The sequence below is a fragment of the Scheffersomyces stipitis genome, chromosome 7, assembly GCF_000209165.1.
Source record: "Scheffersomyces stipitis CBS 6054 chromosome 7, complete sequence".
Taxonomy (NCBI): domain Eukaryota; kingdom Fungi; phylum Ascomycota; class Pichiomycetes; order Serinales; family Debaryomycetaceae; genus Scheffersomyces; species Scheffersomyces stipitis.
Genome location: NC_009047.1, coordinates 844,153 through 864,668, shown reverse-complemented (window position 1 = coordinate 864,668; position 20,516 = coordinate 844,153). Strand labels below are relative to the sequence as shown.

General features: G+C 41.2%; 10 protein-coding genes across 10 annotated transcripts; 3 read left to right on the top strand and 7 right to left on the bottom strand. All coding sequences in view use genetic code 12, as the record gives it.

The window, feature by feature from the left end:
* Positions 1 to 532: 532 nt before the first annotated feature.
* On the top strand, positions 533 to 2,470 carry PICST_33525 (predicted protein; the record flags this gene model as incomplete). Its single annotated transcript, XM_001386318.1, has 1 exon — positions 533 to 2,470. One exon carries the CDS (start codon positions 533 to 535, stop codon positions 2,468 to 2,470), a length of 1,938 nt encoding a protein of 645 aa, XP_001386355.2.
* A 593-nt stretch (positions 2,471 to 3,063) lies between these two features.
* On the top strand, positions 3,064 to 4,161 carry PICST_63020 (predicted protein; the record flags this gene model as incomplete). Its single annotated transcript, XM_001386317.1, has 1 exon — positions 3,064 to 4,161. The coding sequence occupies one exon, from the start codon at positions 3,064 to 3,066 to the stop codon at positions 4,159 to 4,161; it is 1,098 nt and encodes a 365-aa protein (XP_001386354.1).
* A 341-nt stretch (positions 4,162 to 4,502) lies between these two features.
* PICST_33523 (predicted protein) lies at positions 4,503 to 5,036 on the bottom strand (the record flags this gene model as incomplete). Its single annotated transcript, XM_001386142.1, has 1 exon — positions 4,503 to 5,036. The coding sequence occupies one exon, from the start codon at positions 5,034 to 5,036 to the stop codon at positions 4,503 to 4,505; it is 534 nt and encodes a 177-aa protein (XP_001386179.2).
* A 1,094-nt stretch (positions 5,037 to 6,130) lies between these two features.
* Positions 6,131 to 8,753, bottom strand: PICST_85046 (predicted protein; the record flags this gene model as incomplete). Its single annotated transcript, XM_001386141.1, has 3 exons — positions 6,131 to 7,797; positions 7,906 to 8,524; positions 8,579 to 8,753. 3 exons carry the CDS (start codon positions 8,751 to 8,753, stop codon positions 6,186 to 6,188), a joined length of 2,406 nt encoding a protein of 801 aa, XP_001386178.2. The 3' UTR covers positions 6,131 to 6,185.
* Positions 8,754 to 10,558: 1,805 nt separating this feature from the next.
* MRP17 (mitochondrial 37S ribosomal protein YmS16) lies at positions 10,559 to 10,924 on the bottom strand (the record flags this gene model as incomplete). The annotated part of the gene is made up of 1 exon (XM_001386140.1): positions 10,559 to 10,924. The coding sequence occupies one exon, from the start codon at positions 10,922 to 10,924 to the stop codon at positions 10,559 to 10,561; it is 366 nt and encodes a 121-aa protein (XP_001386177.2).
* A 258-nt stretch (positions 10,925 to 11,182) lies between these two features.
* On the top strand, positions 11,183 to 12,253 carry KAP1 (Adenylyl-sulfate kinase (APS kinase) (Adenosine-5'phosphosulfate kinase) (ATP adenosine-5'-phosphosulfate 3'-phosphotransferase)). Its single transcript, XM_001386316.1, has one exon. It carries the CDS (start codon positions 11,597 to 11,599, stop codon positions 12,194 to 12,196), a length of 600 nt encoding a protein of 199 aa, XP_001386353.1. The 5' UTR covers positions 11,183 to 11,596; the 3' UTR covers positions 12,197 to 12,253.
* Positions 12,254 to 12,402: 149 nt separating this feature from the next.
* LACS1 (Long-chain-fatty-acid--CoA ligase 2 (Long-chain acyl-CoA synthetase 2) (Fatty acid activator 2)) lies at positions 12,403 to 14,658 on the bottom strand (the record flags this gene model as incomplete). The annotated part of the gene is made up of 1 exon (XM_001386139.1): positions 12,403 to 14,658. The coding sequence occupies one exon, from the start codon at positions 14,656 to 14,658 to the stop codon at positions 12,403 to 12,405; it is 2,256 nt and encodes a 751-aa protein (XP_001386176.2).
* An 896-nt stretch (positions 14,659 to 15,554) lies between these two features.
* On the bottom strand, positions 15,555 to 16,253 carry DID4 (class E vacuolar-protein sorting and endocytosis factor; the record flags this gene model as incomplete). The annotated part of the gene is made up of 1 exon (XM_001386138.1): positions 15,555 to 16,253. The coding sequence occupies one exon, from the start codon at positions 16,251 to 16,253 to the stop codon at positions 15,555 to 15,557; it is 699 nt and encodes a 232-aa protein (XP_001386175.2).
* A 315-nt stretch (positions 16,254 to 16,568) lies between these two features.
* Positions 16,569 to 17,754, bottom strand: IFG3 (D-aspartate oxidase; the record flags this gene model as incomplete). The annotated part of the gene is made up of 2 exons (XM_001386137.1): positions 16,569 to 17,592; positions 17,732 to 17,754. 2 exons carry the CDS (start codon positions 17,752 to 17,754, stop codon positions 16,569 to 16,571), a joined length of 1,047 nt encoding a protein of 348 aa, XP_001386174.2.
* Positions 17,755 to 17,770: 16 nt separating this feature from the next.
* On the bottom strand, positions 17,771 to 20,046 carry FET3 (multicopper oxidase; the record flags this gene model as incomplete). Its single annotated transcript, XM_001386136.1, has 2 exons — positions 17,771 to 19,968; positions 19,993 to 20,046. 2 exons carry the CDS (start codon positions 20,044 to 20,046, stop codon positions 18,127 to 18,129), a joined length of 1,896 nt encoding a protein of 631 aa, XP_001386173.2. The 3' UTR covers positions 17,771 to 18,126.
* Between the last annotated feature and the right edge of the window lie 470 nt (positions 20,047 to 20,516).

Genomic DNA, 20,516 nt, shown 5'->3' with positions numbered 1-20,516 from the left:
GTTAGTCTTCACTAATTTGAGCTCCACTTCCAAACCATTTTCCAGAGTTCATTGAAGTCCCTGCAGACATATAGTCTTTGATATTAGGCATTCTACTGAATCTTCCAACCTCAGTACTACAATCTTGTAAACCCAGTGTTCAATTGACGTATCTGGTTGTTGTGGTATACTCATATCAGTGGTGCAATCTTGAAAAAGAAAATTGGGGCCATTCCTCATAACCACTTGGAAATAAAACTGGGAATCTAGGATTACCAAACAAGAGTAAGAGCTATCCTAACGCTGAGAACAAACAGACGACGTGAATTCAAACATTGGTATCCGTCCTTGGTAGTATTTTCCTGTCTTCATTTATATTCATACTCTTCACACAATCTACTCATACTACATACAAAGAGTATTTCATAACTCACAATCAACAGCAACAATTATCAAACCAGCAACTTCTCCAATAACATCCTTGTACTACCATTTAAGAAATATCAATCATATCAAATAATTCCTATCATATCACATAGTCTCATAACATACAATGCCTCCCGTCAAGCTACCTAGAGCTACACTAGAGCAAAAAATACAAATCCTCGACTTCTACCACCAGTCGAACCGGCCCCAACTGGAGACAGTAGACCGGTACAAAAACGAGATTCTGATCCTGACATCTTCTTTCAGCGAATGGCTCAAGAACGAAGACGATCTCAGAGAACGATTGAGTCTGGCGGGGTCTTCATTTTCCAAAAAGAGCCGGAGAAAAGTAAAGTTCAAATACGAGGAAATCAACAGAGCTATGGACATGCTTGTAAAACGGAGACTTGAACGGAACGAACCAATCAACGAGCCCATTCTCCGCGAGCACTGGTCGATTTTTGCCCACCAGTACGGAGTGGAAGACCCCAAAAGACTAGTAGGATTCAGCCATGGCTGGCTCAGTCAGTTTAAAAAGAGACACGGCCTAAACAAAAAAAGAATGAGCGGAACCACCGTAGGAGGAGCGGGTGGGATGAACCACGACTCTTCGTCGTCGTCTTCTTCGCCTAGACCTGGAAACCAACAGCCAGCTGAAGAAGTATACGAAAACTACGCTGGAGCAGAACAGGAATCGAACGAAATGACAGATGGCAATACTGCTAACGGTAACCTCACCAATCCTAATAATACCAATGCTACTACCGCAGCTAGTAACACTAACAACAATACAACCGTGAGTAACAGTAGTGCCACTAACAATACCAGTAGTAGTAATAATCGAAGCAACGATCATTCGGTAAATGGTAATCCACCAAGCAATAGTCCTGCTACTGAGTTTGCTTCGGCTACTGCTGCAAATAGTAGTATAAGTAGCGGCAGTACCCAGGGACCAGGCTACGATTTATTGAATCCACAACTTGCTAATCCAGCTAACGCTTCTGGAACTAATTCCACTGGAGCTTCCAACCAGTTCAGGCCACACCAGGGCTTGAGTTTCTCCAATGGCAATGGCAACCTCAACCTTAACTATGTATATAAACAGCAGCAACAACTACAACTGCACCTGCAACAGGCGCAAGCGCAACGGCCAGCCCAAACGACTCTGCAATCGCAGAAATCACATCCACTGAGGCTACCACAGCGATTCCTGGACGCGTCTGATACTACAGCTCCTGCCTCATATGACTATCAGCAACAGCTACGGGCTCGATACGAAAGACACCAGATTGAGCAGAGACTAACCAGGTCGGGAACAAGAGGAACAAGCTCCTCGAAACTGCAAACATCCAACCGAGCTGGTACCGCTTCTACTGCCAACACAGGAAATACCAACAATAACAATAGTACACCTCCTACTACACAAGCACCTACTACACATGCTCTGTTAGATACAGCTCCAACTGCTGGTACTTCTACTGGGTCTTCGTTGGATGTCACACTGACAATTAGTGGATCAGATATCGAGCGGTTTATCTACATGTTTGCCGACCGCTTCTTTCATGACCACCAGTATGAATATCCGCAGACTGTAGCAATTTTCCAGGAGTTCAAAAACTCGTTTTTCAATGAGAGAATGATCAACCTCCGTTCCATCCAGCAACAGCAACAGCAGCAACAGGCGCAACATGTGCAGCATCATGCTCAACAGCAACAGGCACAGCAGCAAGAAAAACAGCAACAGGCACAGCAGCAACACCAGCAATTATTGCACCAAGTCCAGCAGATGCAACAAGCTTCACTGCAACAACATATAACCAACATAGACGACTTCTTCTTGCGAAATGTTCCCCCCACCCAGACGAGTCCTCCTAGCAACAGCCTTGCTCCAGTAAATGGATTTGTGCAGTCGTCACATCACCACCAGCTTCGAGGAAGAAACGGAAACACCCTAGATCCGTTGATGAACTCGTCACTCCCTCGGACACGAAACCCCGTGATTATGAATTCGGATGTACCTGCTGTTCCCCATGGCAGCAAAGGCTGGAAGGATAAGTTGAACTAGTAGACGGAATGATAGAGCGGAGAATTAGACAAGTGCCCGTTCAAAGAAAATATTTATGGCTATATTATTCTGCTTCGGTAGAAAGCTACTTCCTTTAATGGCTTTAAAGTTTGTATTATGTATGTATTATAAAAGTGAATTTACTAAGCTGTGGGCGTAGCAAGTCGTAGACACAATTGTAGTACTAACAACTTCTTCATTCACTGTGCAAATTTTAAGAAATTTAGACAAAAATATCTCCATATTTTATATTTTATTTTATACATTTCTTCATGATATATATTAGAATAGAGCTGGCAATTCAGTTGGAAGATTGATATATATCTTATAGTATCCACAGCCTTATCAATTGTGTGAATTTCGCATCCATCGCTGTCACTCTCCGTTTTTGAACATGCGCGAAAGAATCCGATACGCAACCTGAAATGCCTCTGCAGCAAAAGCGCCTAAATTCCCAGATAGGCAACACGGAAAAGTTCCGCACTTTGAATCTAGATATAAATTTCACGATTTCGAACTCCACTTCTGTAATGAAAGTGCTGTAAGATTCCTTGAAACTCGAGGAAGATCTTGTATTACTACAAATATTCAACATGACAAAAGTGCTCTCCATCGGACTCGGCGGAGTCGGAGTCATGGTGGCATACACCTTGCATAGAAATAATGGTTCCAAAATCGATCTCACAGCTGTGATCAGATCTGACTACGACAAAGTCACCAAAGAAGGATACACCATTTCCTCGGTGGATTATGGCGGAAGACGTGAAAATGGCGACGCGAACGAAGCTGCGAACCAAATCACGGGATTCAAGCCTCACAATGTTGTCAAGAGCTTGGAGGAAATAGAGTCGGGTCCCTTTGACTATATTATAGTTTCGACGAAAGTCATTCCAAAAGACGATGCAAATAATGTCTGGGATCAGGTAGAGAAGAATAAAGCTAAATTGTTGAAACCAGACAGTAAAACCAGCATAGTGTTGATCCAAAATGGAATCGACATTGAAAGCTACTGGAGCAATTTGAAAGATGAGGCTACCTTCATCTCAGGAGTTTCCTATATCAGTTCTACGAACAATAAAGGCACAATCACGCATTTTTCACACGATTCTCTCGTTCTTGGGCTCTTTGATATCTCCAAGATCCACGACGATACTGCTTCGGCTGCGTTGGAGAAGTTGATCAAGTTATACTCTAATGATATCAACACTACCAAACTCGACCATAATGCTCGTTACACGAGATGGAAGAAACTCTTGTACAATGCAACATACAACACTGTATGTTGTCTTTGTGATTTGGACGTAGGCAAAGTATACGAGTTAAAGGACACAGATAACATAATCGACGAAGTAATCTACCCTTTGATGAAGGAGGTGCAACTTGTTGCTAACAGAGACTTGAGCAAATACGACTATGGAGAATATAACCAAATTATCGAAGAGAGACAAGTGGTCAATATGATCAAGGATACGGAATTCTACGATGCTCCAACTTATTATCAGCCATCGATGTTGGTAGATTCCAGAAACGGCCGTTTGATTGAGTTGGATATCATTTTGGGCAACATCATCAAGCTCTACAAGAAGAATAGTGAAGACAACAGAGGCAAGATTGTTCAAGAAATTCCGTACCTTAATTTCCTTTTCTTGTTGCTTACAATGGTCCAGCACAGATTGAGAGGAAATCAGTAAATCATTATAGTTCCTAGTGAGTCTATGGTTGAACATCTTCAATTCAGGCATCAGGCGAAATAGTTATTGCATTAAGATCATAGAATACTGATTATAGAAGCTCTTAACTATGAGCTATGGTTGCTTCTGATTCAGCCCGGTTACAACGTTTAGTTGCAACAGTTGCAACAGTGAGCAAGTTACGCTTAGTAACCATAATAAGCTACAGTATATTCTATAATTATCATTATATTTTTATCATTGTGGCGCTTCTAATATACAACGCTAACCTATGCCATTTTTAGTACCTTAATTTGACCCAGAATATATATACAGATGTTTCGTTATCTCGTTATAACACTTTAGAAAACGTTTGTGAAGTCGATTTCCGTGGTGTGGATACTGTTGATGCTATTAGTGGTATCGAGCGACAACTTCTCTGTTTCACGTTGCAATTCTGCCATAGGAGTCGAAGCTTCCTGGACCTCGATGTTGACCTTGGGGAAGTGCAGTTCTTCCACTGGTGTCTTTTTCTTGTCGCAGTCAGGGCAGTTGCGACACACTTTTGTCCCATCTTCTAACGAGATTTCCCTACCGCTTCCACAGCCAGAAGTGCTGGAGCTCGAGAGGGTTGGAGAGACACTAGAGATGGTTCTGGGGATGGTGTCGGGGTTTGGTTTGACCTGGGACGAGGCTTCTGCGACGGTTTGGCTGAGACGTCTTCTCCTGTGTCTGACCTGTTTTGCACCTAATTTCTCAACCTTTTCCTTATTGCAGTGGCTGTGGTGGTGGAGTCTATTAATTGATGCTTCGATCTTGGCCGAATCGGGGTTCGACGTGTCGACCATGTTGATTCGGGCCTTGGTGACGCTGTCGTCGATGTGTTTTGCGTACATGTAATTTCTCAACGCCATGGTAGCTTTGTCTGCGTGCTTATATGGGACTATTTATAGGGCTGCTTTTGTCGCGAATTTTTGTCTGATTACTAGTGGTTATAACTGGCTGAAACAATATTTGGCTGGTAGATACGGATGCTAGGCAAGTTTTGGCGGTCGGAACACTTCGGGCTAGCAAGAAAGAACTAATAAGATAGTCGCTACACTCAGAGCAGTCGCCAGATGCCAGTGAGGATTGTCCCGTCTTTAAGTATGTCATGATTGGATAATAGGAGCCAGAACTGGCCATTTTCTGGATTAATCAGTGCGCGAAAAAATGCCTGCGAAAAAGCCTATTTTGCAAGAGTGGTTCCACTTTTTTCGGCTGCAGCAATTCTTTAGGCGTGGTGCAGGAGAGCAGCAGAAAAGTTGTAGACAAAGGGAACTTCTGGAGGAAGATAACGCCGGAAATAAGTCACTCTCTCCTGAGGTTCATGCAGCCGCTAGTGATGCCTTCAGAACTGAAACAGAAAACAACAGAAATAGATTTAAGAGAGTTTGCGGATCAACTCTCAGGCGCTGATAATGCTGTTGAAATCTGTACGACAAATCCCACGTTACAGTTCTGGATTTTGCATACTTTTCTTCGTTCTAAAATTTCCAGCTCTAATTTAGATTTGCACTATAATTACAATATAATGCTCGGGACAACAGCCGTACCGAACTGAGTTCTCAGTTGGACTTTCCACAGATAGCTAATCAACGGACCAGAAGATCACCAAATCGAATGTTCAGATACGACACTATTGCCCTGGCTACTGATAGTTCATCTTTCTTGTTTTCACTCTTGCCAACTTTTTACAATTCTCTTATTCTGTGCGGATCTTGCTCGTATATGGCCTTTATTTTAGGCGATATAGCCAAGCAATCAAATTGTGGTTGCTGCTACACTTGTGTGTCACATTTATGAACCCATTTGCGACCAGTCTCGACTTTCATTATTATATGCCACTTACAGTGCCCTCTAGAAGTGTACAAACATCGTACCATGACTTCTAAATTGTCTATTATTAGCAACTTTCCGTCTACAGATTTTCTCTAAAGTAGTTCTAATTAGTTGCGGTTTAACTATACGCGGATATTAAGCCCTATTAAGTAAAATTACAGTGGTCAATTGTCATAGTGTTGGTGCGAAAACTTCAACCCGATTATCATGATTCCCAACGCTATCGTGAAAAACTTGTACTTCAACCCATCGTCTACTAGCAGGTGTTGGTCCTTCTTTCTCTTCTGCTTGGCACTGAGCGCACTAGCTCCAAACATCAAATACTTGATCTGTGTAATCATCCCGAGTTCTTCTTCCGATGACGATTCTCCACTTATTTCTTCCCAGTCATCCTTCTCGACCTCGGTGGCCTCGTCTGTGCCGTCTTCTCCTGCTTCATCGTCACTGGAAGCAAACTTGGATTTCTCAAACACCTGCGATCGGTATTTTTTGATTCTTCTTTCCTTGTCGCAGTCAGCCGTTTCGTCTCCGTCAAGCTCGTTTTCGTCAAAATTAAGATAGGCGTATAGTCCGTTCGAGAATACGCGACTACTAAATCGGTCGTTATGAGTCAAAAAACCGTACTCATCTTCCCCTAGATCGTTGTGTAACAGGAGCCCATCTTCATCTTGTTCGAATTCGTTCTCAAAAGTCGTGAAAAGCGAATTGGCAAAAGGAGATAATCCCGTCGGAATTATACCAATTGCATTCGTTGGACGCATTCCACTATTGTCATGGTATTTCTTAGACAAGATCGCATTGATCGAAACTGATCGTAAAACACGTTTCTTCTGTATGAGCATCTCTTTAGACCTTTCAATCAATTTGGCATCAGAATATTCCATTTTCTTCTTACTAGGATACGAGCGAAGTGTACGAGTAGACTGTTTCTTGGTCAACTTCTTGATGTTCTTCTTCTGCTTTTGCAACTCAAAGCCAATATAGGATAACAACTTCTCGTTATGTAGCCTGAGCGACTGTAGTTCAAACTTCAACTTAGTGATCTCATGTCTCGTAATATCGTTCGAATAGTTCTCTGAAATCAAACTAGATCTCTTGGAGGACATCATCGTAGCGGAGTTTCTATTTGATTTACTATCGTAGCCATTCAAGGCAAAGAAAGCTCCATCACGAGCTGAAGCGGTTTTGCTATTTTCCACAGAGCCCTCAGACAGTTCGTTGATGATATCGAACTTATGACTGTTGTTGTTATGGTGTGCTTTTTCAGGAACAGAAGTACTCCGTAAAGCCAGCTCTAGCGGTTCAAATTCTACCATGATAGGCACAATCTCATGACTATTGTATCGATTATGATTTGGTTTAGAAGAAGAATATCTCTTCACAGAAGGAACGACTCTGTCATCATTGCCTATCAAAGAAATAGTAGCATTGGCCAATTTAAATGGGGAAAGAACAAACTCTTCATCGCACTGACTGCCGCGAAGATGGAGTGGCAAAGACTGTCTCTTTTCCTTCACTCCAGGTTCTGGCGATGGCGGAAATTGGATCTTCGAAGAGCTCTCTAGTTTTTCGGTCTTAGGCAAGAAGTTGCTTTCAGCAAACTCCGGTGGTGGGAACTGGAAGTTTCGTGATATCTCCATCGATTCGTCGGTGTTATACTCGGCTTTAATCGGAGAAGAATGGTTGTTTCTTAACTCATCAGCAAGGTAAGATATCATGTTGCTGTTGTTGTTGTTGCTGCTGTTGTTATTATTAATTTCGTTATGATCATTATAGCTATCGTTATAGTAACGATGTGGGGAATTGGGATGTGACTTGGAATGGGCAGAATGAGAAGGCTCAGAATCGCTTTCTAGATCGTCCTCTTCGTCTTCTTCACTCAACTCGTTCATTGTGTGAATTGTATGTGTGATGTCATGGATAACACTGCTGTCTAGAATATCGTCCAGAATGAAGTTCTGACTGGCAAGAGAATCTCGCTGTTGTTCCATACGAAGAGCTTCGTTCTCTTTGGTAAGATAATCTATCTGGTCTATCAATACAGTCTTGGATGTCTTTTCAAGCTCGAAATTCGATTGGAGTGCTCGGTATTCTTTGCTGAGTCTTTCGTACAGAATGTCATTCTGGCTGTCATGCTCTTGGCTAGGAGAGTTAGCTATCGATTTCTGTCTATAAGAATCGAATTCCGCCGTCAACTTGTCGAGATTCAGTTGCACTTCCTGTAGCAATTCTTTGTAAAATGAAATTTCTCGTGTGAGCAAGTCAGAGCTCTTGTTGTGCTCATCTTGTATAGATTTAATAAATAGTTCGTAGTTGCGGTTCTTTTCTGCTTGCTCTTTCAATTGTGTCGTTTTTATATGGACGTCTTGTTCCAACGCTGTGAACTCTACCAAAAGCGACTTGTTCTGAAGCACCAAGTCAGTGTACCGTCTTTCTAGGGAATTATACTCTTTCTGGAGACTCCCTAGAGACGTGCTGGAGGCCGAAGAAGTCGAAACAGAACCTGAAGGAGAACTGGAGTCAGCCTCGGATGTCTCCATGACTTGTTTTCTTCTACGGGAAGGAGAGCCGTCGGTCTTTTTGGTGTAGTATGCTAGGGGTGATCCGTTCAACGAATTTAACGAATTGAGAGAACGCTTGGATGACAAGGGCAATCCGGGCGGTGTGGACGGATGACTTTGTGATATCAATGTAATGGCATTCTCTTTGTTGTAGCCTTCCAGGGAATCCATTGCTGGAGAAGATGGTGGGCTGATGATGATTTGTTTACAGTACGTTTGCTGCAGAATCGGGGTTTGGATTATGGAACTTTGCTTAATTGGTTCCCTCAACTATAATTACTTATAAGCAGTCAGTATTGGAATATAGGAATAGTCGAGTGTTTAGTGTGATTATATGTCTAAGTCCTTACAATGTCTGCGTTTTAGAATGTCTGTGTCTTTAGAATGTTAACGTCTTTAGAATGTCAAAGTCTGCTATGTCAATGTCTGTGTCTGAAGTTGTTACAAAATCTGGAATGTTCGTGTAAATGTTTGAGGGCGGTGAAAGACTGCTATGGCTCAATGAAGTCTGTACACACAGTATGAGCCGATTTGGATCTATCTATTGTCTATGGTCAGAATGATTGATATACTTGAATTGAAGTTGAAAAGCTGATATCCAGTTTCGCTGATGTTGTATTATAATATTGTAGAACTTGTCGTATAGTTGTGTTTATGTACCTTGTATTTGAATACTTGTTGTATTGTGATTTTTCTGATGTTGATTCGATATCTTTTGTTTTTGTTCAAGATATTGTATTCGTAGTATGGCGTTAAAGGAATGGATGACGGGATGGTCTTGGTTATGGTACACACAATCGGACTGGAGGGCAAATTGCTTGTCGATGGTAGCTATGACAACTGTTGGTTGTTTTTCAAAAGAAGAGAATGTATTTTTCTGGTACAAGCTCCAGAAATTATCGCTAGAAAAAAAGTCTCACCTTCAGGGCCAATAACGTTTCCAAATAAAGAAGACGAATACAACAAAAAAATCTAAACAGTTGACTTGAACTGTACACAGTATAGTCCAATGAAAAGTATCAGTTAATCACCCTGGCTATAGAGCCCATGTTCACCAGATTTTTTTTGGGCTGAATTCGTTGTTTATCGTGGTTTGTTATGGTATTGCCTAATTGGGATAACGGCGCTACCATATCAGCTAAGATGGAACCAACGGCTATCTGATGGGTATTGTTAGATCAGGTACGGGGTGTTAGAGTTGGTGTACAGAGAGATACGCTTTCATTGATTGGTTGGGCAAAGCGAAATTGTATTATGGTTTTTTTATTCTCGATTGTGGGGCAGATTTGGATTTTGAAGTGGAAATTGTACGATTCGCGTTTGGCATATTTGACTTAACTACTACTTATTAGATAGATTATGATAATTAAGGAGGACAATTAGAGTATTATAGCAACAAAATAGTTCATTTTGCAAATGTGTGATTGGTGGGTTTCGGATTGTTAGAGTTAAGAAGTGAAATTATCTACATGTGAAGTATTTCTGTTGGCTAAACTATTTCTATCGCAAGTGATACAGTAGGATCATGTATACGAATTCTATGCCGAGAGTTAACTTCGGGCTCAATTAACTATATTGGAGCTTCATACCACATAATCCTGGAAGTGAAAAAGTACGTGCTTGTGCCTATTTGGACCCTTTTTGAGTTATGAAAGCATGGAAATTCACTACAGACAACATCAGAAGACGCTCTACATACATCTTGAAATGTCAGATGTAATACTCCTTATTTTACAGTTTACTGAACTCACTCTTGCAGCTTTCGTTAAGTATCTCTTGTAATATGGTGATATTGTGTGACTATGTACAGCTAAGGATACAGGGTCCCACCATGGAAACTACCAGTTCCCTTCTGGCGGAAATGCTATGTAAAATGGGCGATCCATTGTAAAATTAATGTTCAACCTGAACTTATCGATTCATTTTCTCTTTCTCATATTGTCAATCATGCTTCCTCTTTCTTTTACTATCTGCCTTTACAGACTCTTGATAGCCTCCACGGCCTGCTGGATGGATGAGCCAGAGTTCAATTTCTTGGTGAGGTCGTGCTTGACAACGTTGGCTCTTAAGATTCTGGGATCGCTTCTCAAAGTTCTCAACAACTGCGATTGAACAGTGGCAGATACGTCAAAACCCATGAGGAAATGGTAGCCCTGGAAATGTCTTTCTTGTTCCTTGGACATAATCTTGGGCAAAGGTCTGGCACCCATGCTAGTGATGTCTCTGATAATACCTCTATTGTTGAGAATCAATTTTCCAATGGTCGACACAATTTTCTTGGCCTCCTTGCTGGTCTGAACTGGGTCAGTTATACGCGCTATGGCGAATAACTCGTAGTACATGTTTTGATCGTGTCTCTTTGACTGTATGAAAACAGACTGCTAGTCTTAATAGCTCCTTGTGAATTGATGAAACTGAAAAATTTGAGTGTCGCTACAAATGTCGTACGAGAACTGCGAAGATGTCGCGTCTAACAATTTTAGTTGGTGAATGTCGCTCTCCTCCGCCAATTTTCCAATACCAGACTTTCACAGTTCTGCCCGCTTTATTTCACTGCATTTGCTAATTCTGCCTCACTGATCTCTTGCTCTGTTTGTTAGCTACATTTTTCTTAGCATTTTGTTCCACATTATCAAAATCATAGCCTTTTCTCGGTACCAGCCACAACTACTCCAAGCCGTGTATTCGGATTTGCAAACGCTTTACGACTCTCATTTGCGAGTCTCTTGTTCACATCGAAAGCCTGTCTTTCTCTCACTTCATGCTTATAACCTTCACTGTAGCTTTTGTAAGTTCGGCTCTTCTCAGTTCAACTTCTTACATCAATTTTCTGCACCATACGCAGAAGTGCTGCAACGCTCTTATCTTCACGTGAACTGTTCCCCATATCACGTGGTATGGTGAACCACACAAATTTTTCAACCATATAGAGCTTGACAATTGCAAATTACCATCAATTTTGACTATGAGTCAGGTCTTCTTTCTACTCGTTTTATTGACTCAAAATCCCAAAAATGGCCTCCAACATCACATGGCATCCAAACTTGACCCACGCTGAGCGTGCCAGCTTGAGAAAGCAAAAGGGAGTCACTGTTTGGTTAACTGGCTTATCAGCTAGTGGAAAATCCACTATTGCCTGCGCCTTGGAACAGTCCATTCTTGCCAGAGGCTTGAATGCCTACAGATTAGACGGTGACAACGTGAGGTTCGGCTTGAACAAGGACTTGGGCTTCAGCGAAGCTGACAGAAACGAAAACATCAGAAGAATCTCAGAAGTAGCTAAATTGTTCACAGACTCTTGTTGTGTTACTTTGACCAGTTTCATCTCTCCTTACAAACAAGATAGAGACTTGGCAAGGCAATTGCACGAAAAGGACAACTTGCCATTTGTCGAAGTCTATGTTGATGTTCCAGTTGAAGTTGCTGAGCAAAGAGACCCAAAGGGGTTGTACAAGAAAGCTAGAGAAGGTATTATCAAGGAATTCACCGGTATTTCTGCTCCATACGAAGCACCAGAAAAGCCTGAAATCCACTTGAAGAACTATGAAGGTGTTTCGATCGAAGAATCGGCGGAAAAGATCATCGATTATTTGATCGAAAACAAGTATATTTAAGATAGAACCATACATAGACGTATATAGCGAGAAGTACATGGACTTCGTTAAAGTGGTAATATTGTGTATATATGGTAGATCTACTTCCTAAAGATGTTCATCTATATTGAAAGAACTTCGGAATCCTGCAATTGAAATTGTGTATCAATTATAAGATTTTCGCAGCCCCAAAAAGCCACCTAAGGATGGGGTACATGTACTCTTGTTCAAAGCTTTGATTTCAAATAGTTAGCTTCCAGCAAGAGAGACTGTTCCAAGTTATACAAACGATGGAAGACATCTGAGAAGAACTGAGAAGCAAAACCCCTCTTAATCTTGAGCGTAGGAGTTACTACGTTTCGTTCTACTGTTAAGGGATTAATTTCAATGTGAATGTTATGCAACTTTTCATAACCACTCAACTTGTCCTTAACGTTTTCGTTGATGATATCTAAGAATTTCTTCTTGATATCAACACGATTAATGGTTTCTATCATTTCTTCCGAAGACATGTCAATTCGGTTGTAGCCACAAACATCGTTCAAGAACTTCAAACCCTTTTCGAAATCGACACCCACAACTCCTACCAAGAACGATTGCAACGAGTCGCCATGAACATAAAGTTGAGAAATGATAGGGTTAGAAGATAAATATCTGTTTTCGATCTTCTCTGGCGAAATGTATTCTCCTTGAGCCAACTTGAAGAAGTTCTTCACCCTGTCTATTATGAAGAACCTACCATTCTTGTCTACCCTTGCAATGTCTCCTGTATGAAACCAACCTTCTGAGTTGAACACCTTATCAGTTTCTTCTTTGTTGTAATAATAGCCCTTGAAGATCTGGTGTCCTCTGATGACAAACTCACCCTTATTGTCGTTTATTTTGTAACCCATTTCACTGACATTTCGCAACCTTGCTTCGATAGTTGGAGAAATACTTCCACAAGAACCAGGTTCTGCTTCGTATTCGGGAGTACTCGTAATGCCCCCAAACGATTCTGTCAACCCATACAACTGTCTTATACCAATGTTAAGTGCAGCTTTCAAGAAAGTTATGGTAGTAGGAGACACTGGAGCAGAACCAGTTTGCATCCACTTCAACTTCGTCATTCCCATAGCCTCTTGTAATGACTTGTACGCAGGGAAGTTGTCGTAGAGAGCATTCTTAGCTTCGGAACCGTCGTATCTCTTGTGTTCAAGTTGTTTGAACTCAATGATCTTTTTAACTTCAGCAGCATCTTCTGCACTCATCTCATTGATTAAATTTTTCACAAGTGCCTCCATCTTGGTGAGTATTCTGGGAACATTTGAGAAATAAGTAGGCTTGAAAATTCTCAAATCTTGGATCAAATTTGTGAATGGATCAACTTTGTCATGTCCGATAGTTAACTGAGGAAATCCCAAGTAATATCCGGTGACAAGAGCAAAGCCACTAGTTTCTCTCTCGTAGATATGAGTCAAAGGCAAGAAAATGAATGCTCTATCCCTGCCACGAGAATGAGTTTCAGCACATGACAAGAAACTCATACCACATGTTGCATTTCTCTGGGTCAACATAGCACCCTTAGGCTTAGCACCAGTAGTTCCAGATGTGAAAGAAATGGTGTAAAGAGTATCTGGAGAAGGTGGTAATTCATCAAGAGGATGCGAAGCACCTACATCTTCAATTTGACCAAGATCGCTGATTTCAACTTTCAACCTACTAGCCTTCGCAAGAAGACTATTGTTGATAGTTGAGAATGGGTCCATAGAAACAATTGAGATTATACTTTCAAGTTCTATTGGATACTTTTCCTTTAAATCCAATATTGTGCTTATTTTATCATATGAACAAACTACAATAGGACTGGAAGTCAACTCCAAGATATACTTGGTCACATCTGGTCCCAAAGTATCGTAGAGGGCAGTGTTTGTGATAGAAAAAGCAGTACAGGCAAGATCAGTCAAGATCCATTCGTATCTGTTAGCAGAGAAAATGGAGACAATGAAGGAAGCACTCTTTTCGATCTGCTCATTGGTATTCTCAGTTGCATTGGTAGTGACTCCATAAGAAAGCCAATTCTTCAAGTGATCTCTGATCTTGCGGTGTGATTCCAAGTTATAGTTGGTAAAGGCATTATTTTGCAATGAATAGATAATTCCAGCACCCAAGTTTTTCTTTCTCTGGTTCACTTGGTTGTAGGTGTAGTTCTTGTAGTAGGAAGCTGATTGCTTCGTCTGGTAGTTGAACGGTCTCTGTCCAAGACAGGGTCTGTTTCCATATCGTGCAACAGCATTGTTGAAGAGTTTATGGTAAGTGTCCAAGTCTGGATGAATACTGGAAATCAACTTATCTGGGGAAGCCAGGTTTCTGTATACTGCGGAGTAGTTTCCATCAGCACTAGCTCCACTTACAACAACACTATTGGTTATTGAAATGCTGGAGATAGGAAGACTTGCAAGAGCCTCCTCTTTCGAACGATTATTTGCAGGGTACAAAGACATGATATCGGCAATTGACTATTCGGAATTCGAAATAACAATTTTGAATCAACTAATGAAATCAATTGGGTGGAAAAACAATTTGGTGAAGTTACCAATAGCAAAACCAAAATGCTGTAGTCGGTACACGAGGCTTTTATACTCTTTAGTTATCAACATCGCTTATTCCAATGGGGTAGTCGTCGGATATACTGTCCTTATATAGAAAGCGCTTTACACTTCCAAGATGTCAACCCCGCAAAATCAAATATTTTTTTGAGGAGAAGCAAAGCAAAAAAGTGAAAAATCGGGAGTCGCTCTTAGCAGCTGCAACACAGAGCCACACCCATGGATACCCGTGAGTCAAATTGAGTCGGCCGTAGCGGCTCGGACTATGCAAGTATACACTAAATTGAATCAATGGGGAATAAGGCTACAGGGGACGGAATTTGGCCCGGGTATTCTTTGCACTTTAAACATGGAGATTCCATACTCTGTGGTTGATAATCTCTATTAAGGAGACTTTACAGGTAAAGAATGAATTGGGTACAAATAACAAGTATACGTAAATTCTATATCATAGTTGTCGTATGTTCTAAGAAGTCCCCTTAAAGATGCCACTATACTCTTCAACAATGCTGTACTGGATACAATGCAATACATTTTCAATTGGAATACCCTATTTCGCTGTCTTCCAGTTGTCTACTCCTCTCCACTAGCTGCGAAAAGCCTCTCAAAACTACTACATAAAGCTAGTCTAGCTTCTTCTCAAATAATATATATATCCAGTTTCTCATATAAAGCCTTTATATTTAGTACATCACATATACCAGTCTCAAGCTCATGCGTCTTCATATATATCAAGATTTCTCTTCGAATATACTCACTATACATCTATTCATGAGCAGTCTATATCATTCCTACTTCTTCAAACTGTCCAATCTCGCCTGCAAGTCATCCTCATCAGCGTGATCGCCTCCTCCACCAATAGCTTCGGCTACTCTACCGGAATTCAACTTCTCTTCAGTATGAACATTGATAGAGTTAGGAGTCTCCTTCAAACTAGTATTCAAGTCTACTCCGATTTCGTCGAGAACTTTACCCAAGATTTCGTCTATCTGTTCATCCTCGCCCAACTCATCTTCATCCATAGCCATGGCATCGTCAATGGCATCATCCATGAATTCCTGTTTCTGGTCCATAAGATCGTTTTCTTTAGCAAACTCCTGGGCTATACGCGACAACTGGGGCAAATTCATCGACCGGTTCATTCCCGAAAGCAAACGGGTTGCATCTCTCATCGAGGTGGCCATTTGCTGGTTGGATCTTACAGATTGGATACGAAGTGAAATAGCCTGTAATTGCGCTTTCATCGAGTTAAACTTGCCGATATAGTTCTTGGTTCGAATCAAATCCTTAGCCTGGATCTTGGCGCTGCTGATTTGACCAGCTTTGGCCGACTTCTTGATCTCGCTGATTAACTTCTTCTCCTGTTGCTGAAGCTTGGTCACTTCTCGTGTGAGCTCTCGCTGAGTCTTTTCAAGTGCTCGCTGGTTTTTTCGAAGCCGCTCCTGCGGCGTGAGCTTCTTTCCAAACGCCCACTCAAAGAGCAGCGACATATTGGTAATTTAACAAAAGAAAATAGAGCAAAGTCTACCGAGAGAAGAGAAGTTACCGTATAGATTACGGCTGAAGATAAATGCCCCTTTCCATATCTGTATGCTCACTCCTGTATATAGAATTGGCTAAGTGGATATGTGGAGAATAACTCTGGCCAAGGCCAAACCAGGCATCAGTGGGACAGTTTAAAACCCTGACTATTGCTACTACTGCTGCTATACGAAAGAGCATTTATAAGTAATAATTACAAGATAAAGTTTTACATTTATGATTATTCAACTTCGAAAATTTTTTTAATCCTCTTCTCTTTGCGACTAAAGGTTATTGTCTCTAGCCAATGCTAATCTCACAGCTTCGTAGCCCATACCTAGTCCAGCCTGGTATCCGTATCCACTGGCTCCGTAGTTATGAACCAAGTACTTGTTGTGTTCAACAAGAGACTTTTCAATACGAACTCCTCCGTACCGGCTTGGTCTCAAACCGGACACAACTCTCAAGATTTCCAAATCCTTCAAATCATTACCATAAGGGTTATCGGCCAAAATCTTGGGAAACAACTCCGTAGTTCTCTTGAGAATATCCTCCGTCTCGTGCTTGTATGTATCGGCGGTCCAGTTGTCTTTCTGCATGTATCCTCCGAGAATTAATTGGTCTTTGGAGTAGGGTCTTTTGATGATGTAGGTAGCATAGTCTTCTCCCCATCTCATGACGTTTTCAACTATATGAGGTGCTTTGATGACGACAACTTGCCCTCTAGTGGGATATACGTTTGTGTCATTGACTCCTCCGAGTTTATGGGCTCCAATTCCAGTACAATTGAAAACAGTTTTGGTTGAAGAAGTGAGATAGGCTTGGGTGATGTGAGTCAACTTGCGTTTGATAAATCTAATACCCTTTTCTTGAAGATATTTCTGGAAGTTCAATAAAAACTTGGGACAATTGAAGTTCCACGATCTGAACTTTATCCCATAGGCTACACCCATGGGAAGGTTCATTTGATCAATGATTTCGTATTCTTGTAAATAGGAAGCTAATGATTCGATTTTCTCCTTAGAAGGCTTGGTATCCCAATATTCAGTAGAAATATATCTGTCCAAGCCGCATGGAGCACCTCCCAATTCTTTTTGGAGTCTACTCAAGTTCGTGTACGTGTGCTTGTCATAGAACAAAGTCTTTGGGTCATCATCTGTGATACACGAGAAGTTTCCTCCAGCATATGGAGAAGTGTAGTTGATCAGTTCATCCCCAGGAAGATGTTCGGCAACGATAGTGATTTCTCTTGGAGAAACTCCTCTTAAAAGAAGATTGTAGGCCGTATAGAGCCCAATGATCCCTGAACTAGAATTTTATTAGTTTCATCTTCAAGATCGGTGAATGTGACTCTATCTAATTTGTTCACTAATTCATATGCATAGAGCCAGATAAGTGAAAAATTCTGAAAAATTCAAAATTGACCCACTATTTTCAATATACTCACCCTACTATCACGTATTTCGTCATGTTGATCATATAAACGTATCTAGCAGTGTACACTTGTTGATAACCTTAGATAAGTTGTGGTATATATATATTTTCGAAGTGTTGGGGAATCGTGCAATTCTTCAGGCCAATCTCCCCGGATCACCCAATTAGTATAAGGGAAGCGAGTTTTTGCATTAGTAGGTATATACAAGCGACATAAAATTTTCAGCCATTTTCAGACATGTTTTTCTATTATATGTTAACCATAGAATATTAGCCATAAGTTTGCAATAATAAAATTAGAACCCTTTTTATGCTATTAAGTGATGCCTTGTTGAGGCAAAGAAATTAATGAAGATTTCTCAAAGTTGAGTTGCGTAATTTGAAGAAAATAGCAATACAGCTATAAACCTATGATGCAATCAAGAGTTCCTCATCACCATCATCATATTCTGGTTCAAGAGCTCCATTCGTTCGTAAGATGTCATAAAGTTTGCGGATGACGGCTTCGGTGTCTTCGGAGTTGACGTCCTCCATTCCGTATTTGTAAATAGACCACACTCCATAAACTGCCACCAAGGTGCAAAGTATCATAGCTACGTAGCCCTTTGTAGTAAACCCGGCTGGTAATGGTGCTACTTGGACGTTTTCTCCCTGTAGATTCAACCAGCTTTCTTTGGTCTCGCCGTAATTTCCAGCAGCATTACCAATCGTAGAAACATTAGACAGCTTACAATTGTCATAATGATTAGGTATGATTTTCTGTTTTTGGATCTCAAAAGGAGCTTCCACGAAGGTGATAGCCAATCCCTGCTCCAAATGCCAGTCTACATGGCAATGGAAAAACCAAACACCAGGGTTGTCAGCCTTGAATCTTAGCACAAAAAACCCATTGGGATGTACCTGTACAGTGTCTCTAATCATAGGATACTCTGGATAGTTCGTATGGCTAGAGTTGTTTGGGTCAAACTTGATCGGATCTTCCTCATCCATGCCTTCCGGAGAACGAGAGATCACTTGGAAAGTGTGTCCGTGCAAATGGAAAGGATGCTTCCCTGGATCCATATTATTCAATACAATGTCAACTACTTCGTTGTTCTGGATTACAAAGGTGTTGGTGTTGGAACCGTAGACCTGTTGATTGTTGGCATATTTTCCACTGGACACAACAGAGTATAATGTAGGAACCTTAGGAGGAACATACGACACACCGTTAAACAGCGCATAGGTTACGCCGTCGCCTAGGACATCCATTGTGAAATCGAGGGTGATCACAACATCTGCATCTGGAAGCAAAGCCTCCTTACCAAGAGGAACAAGGTAGAAATCGTCAAAAGGATGCATCTTGGCCAATTGATTCTCGAAGCTCTTATCGTTGTTTTCTAATGGAGAGGGCATTTCTACATCGTCATTATAGACCATCCAGTTTGTCGAAATTACTTGTAAATCAGCCGGTAAGACATCCAACATTTCCTGGTCGATGATGTTAAGGAAACGGTAGTTTTTCTTCGTCGATTTTTTACTCTTGACCAAGACAGAATAGCGCTGTGCTACAGCAATGTACAATGAGTCTACTTCCTGAGGCTCAACAAAGACCCCATCGGCCTCAACAATGGTGAACGTATGGTCCTCGATCGATAAGTACTGTGATGTGAAAAGACCCATGTTCACAATACGCAACAAATATGTCTTTCCTGGCTCCACATGCCATGTGACGTTCTTGGTTTCGTTGAAAAGCGAATTCTGAGGAATCGGCTCTGCTCCAGTAGGGTTGTACCTACTCATGAACTTGCTTAACACTTCCGATGATTCCTGGTGGTAGTGTTCTCCTACAGATAGAACCACTTCTTCGTCAAAATGGAAATGATAGTCCTGCTCAGTATCTTCAACGATGAGGATACCTCTCAATCCATCTGCATACTGAGAACCGGAATGTGAATGGTACCAGTAAGTTCCAGCTTGTTTAGTGACCTTGAAATCGTACAAGAAAGTCGACCCTGGTGCTACGGGGCATTGTGTGACCATTTCTGGGCCGTCCATGGCATTCGTTCCTTGCTGGAACAAACCATGGAAGTGTAATGAAGCTTTTGTCTCAAGCAAGTTGGTGAAATGGATTTGGATTCTGTCGTTTTTCTTGACTCGAATAGTTGGAAGTGGCCATTGGTTGTTGATACCGATCATTCTCCTCGAGAAAGTGCCGTCTGCATCGGCGTCCACGTATGTTAAGTTGAAATGAAAGACATGCGTCTTTGGCTCTGGAACCTCTTTACCAGCTACAGATACCGACAAGAGAGCCCAGACCAAAGCGTAGACAACGCGTAGAATAAGCATTGTCGCGAATACTTATGCCAATATACAAGGGATGTATAGGAACAAATATGTCTGTTCCCAGCTAGCAGAAATGGTACTGAGATATGACAAGAAGATAAATTCTATCAATCAGCTCAGATGAAAAATTAAATCACCAAATATATGCACTGTATAGATCATGGCCGCTTTTTTCGGCTGCGATGGTCTTTTATATGAATTATGTGAAGTTATGAGTGAATGGTTTTTTCTCTCCAATCACAGACTTCTGGTTAGTAAACATAGTTTCGTATATAAATATATTTATAGGGAGTAGTTGCCTTTCTACAAATTTTTAGGTTGTCAGGGTTGCTCAAGTGGCGTTGTTGAATTTTTGGATATTCTTACAATGGCTGAAAATATCTAGAATATCACTGAAGATCACTGGCCAAGAGCAATCACTACAGAAACATCTCTCAGAGCAAATGGGTCCTGAATTGTTTCTTGATTTATTC